General features: G+C 39.2%; 1 protein-coding gene across 1 annotated transcript in view; it reads right to left on the reverse strand.

The window, feature by feature from the left end:
• The window catches only part of LOC124027426 (receptor-type tyrosine-protein phosphatase mu), a gene marked incomplete at its 3' end in the record, with an annotated part of 45,113 nt that extends 41,948 nt beyond the window's left edge, over positions 1 to 3,165 (reverse strand). Inside the window, exon 1 of the mRNA XM_046339855.1 lies at positions 3,114 to 3,165. Coding sequence (XP_046195811.1) covers positions 3,114 to 3,165 — 52 coding nt within the window. The remainder of the gene's footprint in view (positions 1 to 3,113) is intronic.
• Positions 3,166 to 6,582: the final 3,417 nt, after the last annotated feature.

The following is a 6,582-nucleotide window of genomic DNA, read 5'->3' on the forward strand; positions in this document are numbered from 1 at the left end:
GTCTGGGGCTGTTTATTCTCTCTCTCTCTCTCTCTCTGTCCCTCCCTCCCTCCCTGTCTTTTAAATTCTCTCCCACCTTCCTTTCTCTCTCTCTCTCCCTCTTTCCTTCCTGTCAGTGAGTGAGGATGATGATGAATTATAAAGGACCTGCTCTACCAGATGTCTTCACACTGATTCACACTTCCTGCTCTAGCCAGACAAAGGGAGAATTCACTTCAAGCTAGACGAGGGGAGAATTCACTTCTAGCTAGATGAGAGGGGAGAAGTCACTTCTAGCTAGATGAGGGGAGAGAAGTCACTTCTAACTAGATGAGGGGAGAAGTCACTTCTAGCTAGATGAGGGGAGAACTCACTTCTAGCTAGACGAGGGGAGAGAAGCCACTTCTAGCTAGACGGGGGAGAGAAGTCACTTCTAGCTAGACGAGGGGAGAGAAGTCACTTCTAGCTAGATGAGGGGAGAGAAGTCACTTCTAGCTAGACGAGGGGGGAGAAGTCACTTCTCGCTAGACGGGGGAGAGAAGTCACTAGTGTGTATATAATGTGTGTATAATTTGTGAATGAAATTTTGAATTAATGAATCATTTAAAAAAAAAAGTCCCGTATGGGATTAATTGACACATAAACAAACATTACAATAATTCACTGTGGCAATTCAATGATAATTCTTGTTCTGGTGTTCTCTGCATTGCGCATCGCATAAAGAGTGAAACAATTTAAGGTAAAAATCAATACATTATAGTTAATAAGGTTATCGAAACAATAATTATATCCCTAGAGCAGTAAAATAATTTACATACATTTTTTAAATATTTTTTATTTATTTAACCTCTATTTAAATTGGCAAGTCAGTTTTAAGAACAAATTCTTATTTACAATGACGGCTTACTGGGGAACAGTGGGTTAACTGCCTTGCTCAGAGAAAGAATTACAGATTTTTACCTTGTCAGCTCGGGGATTAGATCTGTTTCAATACTCAGAGGCAATATCCCTGATCTGACCCGTTTCAATATCCCTGATCTGACCCGTTTCAATATCCCTGATCTGACCTGTTTCAATATCCCTGATCTGACCCGTTTCAATATCCCTGATCTGACCTGTTTCAATACTCAGAGACAATATCCCTGATCTGACCCGTTTCAATATCCCTGATCTGACCCGTTTCAATATCCCTGATCTGACCTGTTTCAATATCCCTGATCTGACCCGTTTCAATATCCCTGATCTGACCTGTTTCAATATCCCTGATCTGACCTGTTTCAATATCCCTGATCTGACCTGTTTCAATACTCAGAGACAATATCCCTGATCTGACCTGTTTCAATATCCCTGATCTGACCTGTTTCAATATCCCTGATCTGACCTGTTTCAATACTCAGAGACAATATCCCTGATCTGACCTGTTTCAATATCCCTGATCTGACCTGTTTCAATACTCAGAGACAATATCCCTGATCTGACCTGTTTCAATATCCCTGATCTGACCTGTTTCAATACTCAGAGACAATATCCCTGATCTGACCTGTTTCAATACTCAGAGACAATATCCCTGATCTGACCTGTTTCAATACTCAGAGACAATATCCCTGATCTGACCTGTTTCAATATCCCTGATCTGACCTGTTTCAATACTCAGAGACAATATCCCTGATCTGACCTGTTTCAATATCCCTGATCTGACCTGTTTCAATATCCCTGATCTGACCTGTTTCAATATCCCTGATCTGACCTGTTTCAATACACAGAGACAATATCCCTGATCTGACCTGTTTCAATACACAGAGGCAATATCCCTGATCTGACCTGTTTCAATACTCAGAGGCAATATCCCTGATCTGACCTGTTTCAATACACAGAGACAATATCCCTGATCTGACCTGTTTCAATACACAGAGGCAATATCCCTGATCTGACCTGTTTCAATACTCAGAGGCAATATCCCTGATCTGACCCGTTTCAATACTCAGAGGCAATATCCCTGATCTGACCCGTTTCAATACTCAGAGGCAATATCCCTGATCTGACCCGTTTCAATACTCAGAGGCAATATCCCTGATCTGACCCGTTTCAATACTCAGAGGCAATATCCCTGATCTGAGCCGTTTCAATACTCAGAGACAATATCCCTGATCTGACCCGTTTCAATACACAGTGGCAATATCCCTGATCTGACCTGTTTCAATACTTAGAGTAACGTACTGCTTTGCTATTTTTGTTTTTGAGATGCCTCTTAGCACCCCACACTCCTGCTGAATAGTCCAGAACAGGACAGACTGTTGCAGTTTGGAATACGCAGCATAACCAATATCTTAGTGTTTGTTCCTACAACTCCCCCAAGAGCTCTACTTCCTGAGTCGGCCAGGGCAGGTGTTCCGTATAGAAAAGGGCATATGTTCATCAATAAAAAGACACAAAGACACAAATATTTATAATTGCTAGTGAACTCAAGAATGTCTTCACCAAAACAAAACTGAAAAACACATATTTTAGTACCCGGTTTTCTAAAATGTATCTGTGTTTTAGTCTGGTTGATCGTGAGTCTCCATCTTTTACACCAAGACATTATCTGTGTTTTAGTCTGGTTGATCACGAGTCTCCATCTTTAACACCAAGACATTATCTGTGTTTTAGTCTGGTTAATCATGAGTCTCCATCTTTAACACCAACAAACTGCACATAATAACATGTTCTGCAGGTCTTGTTCAGTTTCTGACATCAAAATAATATCATCAACATATAAAATGATACTTAGCATTTCATCATCATATATTACTCAAAATATTTAACATTTTAATTTATTTTGCCAAATCATTTATAAACAAAGCAAAAAAAGTCTGTGATGAGGCGTCTCTTCGTTTTACACCCGAGGGAAACCAATCTGTACAAAAAATTAATTATCTCGCACAGAAGCAATTGTTACTTTTGTAAAGAGACTGGAATGCGTGATGAAAATTTCCCATCAACCCCCTTGTGTTTAACAAACTATAGGCTAAAATAGCCCTATTTACAAAATCAAAAGCTTTCTGGAAATCAAAAGTAGGCTTCTCTTCGTGTAAATCTATTTCAGATGATGGTACAAACCGAGAAGAAATGATCTGTACAGACTCTGAATTTACCGAAACCATTTTGTTCTTCCTCCAGAATCTTTTGGTCCTCCAAAACGGTCATCAGTGTCACGCCCTGGTCGAAGTAATGTATGTTTGTCTTCATTTATTTGGTCAGGCCAGGGTGTGACATGGGTTATTGTGGTGCGTTTTTGTCATGGGGTTTTTGTGGGGTGTCTAGCTTAGTCTATGGCTGCCTGAGGCGGTTCTCAATCAGAGTCAGGTGATTATCGTTGTCTCTGATTGGGAACCATATTTAGGCAGTCATATTCTTTGAGTATGTCGTGGGTGATTGTTCCTGTCTCTGTGTAGTGTTCACCAGACAGGCTGTATAGGTTTTCACGTTTCGTTTGTTGTTTTGTATATTATTGTTATTTCATGTATCGTCATTATTTCATTAAAGAACATGAGTAACCACCACGCCGCATTTTGGACCGCACCTCTTTCAACAGACGAACGCCGTTACAGAATCACCCACCACAACAGGACCCTCATCGCACCTCTTTCAACAGACGAACGCCGTTACAATCAGCCTATTGTTGAGGATGGACGAACATCATTTATAAACCGTACATAAACGTACAAATCTATATTTCAGTGGCACTCTCGAGTCATTAAAAGGTTTGGGAATGGGATTCATTATACATTTACACCAAGTGGAGGGCAGTATACTGGACTCAATCATTATAGATTTACACCAAGCGGATGGCAGTATACTGGACTCAATCATTATAGATTTACACCAAGCGGATGGCAGTACACTGGACTCAATCATTATAGACTCATACCAAGTGGAGGGCAGTATACTGGACTCAATCACTATAGACTTATACCAAGTGGAGGGCAGTATACTGTACTCAATCACTATAGACTCATACCACCTGGAGGGCAGTATACTGGACTCAATCACTATAGATTTATACCAAGCGGATGGCAGTACACTGGACTCAATCATTATAGACTCATACCAAGTGGAGGGCAGTATACTGGACTCAATCACTATAGACTTATACCAAGTGGAGGGCAGTATACTGGACTCAATCACTATAGACTTATACCAAGTGGAGGGCAGTATACTGTACTCAATCACTATAGACTCATACCACCTGGAGGGCAGTATACTGGACTCAATCACTATAGATTTATACCAAGTGGATGTATAATGTATAATGTATAATGTATATATATTGTGTGTATATTGTGTGTATAATGTATGTATATTATGTGTATAATGTGTGTATATTGTGTGTATATTGTGTATATAATGTATGTATATTGTGTATATAATGTATGTATATTATGTGTATAATGTGTGTATATTGTGTATATAATGTATGTATATTATGTATATAATGTATGTATATTATGTGTATAATGTGTGTATATTGTGTATATAATGTGTGTATATTATGTGTATAATGTGTGTATATTGTGTATATAATGTATGTATATTATGTGTATAATGTGTGTATATTGTGTATATAATGTATGTATATTATGTGTATAATGTGTGTATATTGTGTATATAATGTATGTATATTATGTGTATAATGTGTGTATATTGTGTATATAATGTATGTATATTATGTGTATAATGTGTGTATATTGTGTATATAATGTATGTATATTATGTGTATAATGTGTGTATATTGTGTATATAATGTATGTATATTATGTGTATATTGTGTGTATATTGTGTATATAATGTGAATATATTGTGTGTATAATGGGTGTATATTGTGTGTATATTGTGTGTATAATGTGAATATAATGTGTGTATAATGAGTGTATATTGTGTAGAGTTAAAGTATGTTAAAGTATGTTAATTGAGACACTGAGGAGGTGAAGAGTTCCACTATGTTAATTGAAGAGGTGGAGGGTTCTACCATGTTAATTGAAGAGGCGGAGGGTTCTACCATGTTAATTGAAGAGGTGGAGGGTTCTACTATGCTAATTGAGGAGGTGGAGAGTTCTACTATGTTAATTGAGGAGGTGGAGAGTTCTACTATGTTAATTGAGGAGGTGGAGAGTTCTACCATGTTAATTGAAGAGGTGGAGGGTTCTACTATGCTAATTGAAGAGGTGGAGGGTTCTACCATGTTAATTGAAGAGGTGGAGAGTTCTACTATGCTAATTGAGGAGGTGGAGAGTTCTACTATATTGAGGAGGTGGAGAGTTCTACTATGTTAATTGAGGAGGTGGAGAGTTCTACTATGTTAATTGAGGAGGTGGAGAGTTCTACTATGTTAATTGAGGAGGTGGAGAGTTCTACTATGCTAATTGAGGAGGTGGAGAGTTCTACTATGTTAATTGAGGAGGTGGAGAGTTCTACCATGTTAATTGAGGAGGCGGAGGATTCTACTATGCTAATTGAGGAGGTGGAGAGTTCTACTATGCTAATTGAGGAGGTGGAGAGTTCTACTATGTTAATTGAGGAGGTGGAGAGTTCTACTATGTTAATTGAGGAGGTGGAGAGTTCTACTATGTTAATTGAGGAGGTGGAGAGTTCTACTATGTTAATTGAGGAGGTGGAGAGTTCTACCATGTTAATTGAAGAGGCGGAGGGTTCTACTATGCTAATTGAGGAGGTGGAGAGTTCTACTATGCTAATTGAGGAGGTGGAGAGTTCTACTATGTTAATTGAGGAGGTGGAGAGGTGATGCTCTTACAAACAGACAATTAGGCAACCACCCCGTTCCACTACAGCACGGCAGACTGCTATATAAATCACACACACACACACACACACACACACACACACACACACACACACACACACACACACACACACACACACACACACACACACACACACACACACACACACACACACACACACACACACACACACACACACACACACACACACACACACACACACACACACACACACACACACACACACTGTGACTGTTGGCCAGATTAACACTAGGAGCCTCTTCACTGTGACTATTGGCCAGATTAACAGAGGACCAGAGAGGACGAGAACTAATGTTATAGAAGAGAGGACCAGAACAGTAGTCTGTTATAGAAGAGAGGACCAGAACAGTAGTCTGTTATAGAAGAGAGGACCAGAACAGTAGTCTGTTATAGAAGAGAGGACCAGAACAGTAGTCTAATGTTATAGAAGAGAGGACCAGAACAGTAGTCTAATGTAATAAAGAGAGGACCAGAACAGTAGTCTGTTATAGAAGAGAGGACCAGAACAGTAGTCTGTTATAGAAGAGAGGACCAGAACAGACTAATGTTATAGAAGAGAGGACAGAACAGTAGTCTAATGTTATAGAAGAGAGGACCAGAACAGTAGTCTAATGTTATAGAAGAGAGGACCAGAACAGTAGTCTGTTATAGAAGAGAGGACCAGAACAGTAGTCTGTTATAGAAGAGAGGACCAGAACAGTAGTCTGTTATAGAAGAGAGGACCAGAACAGTAGTCTGTTATAGAAGAGAGGACCAGAACAGTAGTCTGTTATAGAAGAGA

The sequence above is a fragment of the Oncorhynchus gorbuscha genome, unplaced genomic scaffold (assembly GCF_021184085.1).
Source record: "Oncorhynchus gorbuscha isolate QuinsamMale2020 ecotype Even-year unplaced genomic scaffold, OgorEven_v1.0 Un_scaffold_3209, whole genome shotgun sequence".
NCBI lineage: Eukaryota > Metazoa > Chordata > Actinopteri > Salmoniformes > Salmonidae > Oncorhynchus > Oncorhynchus gorbuscha.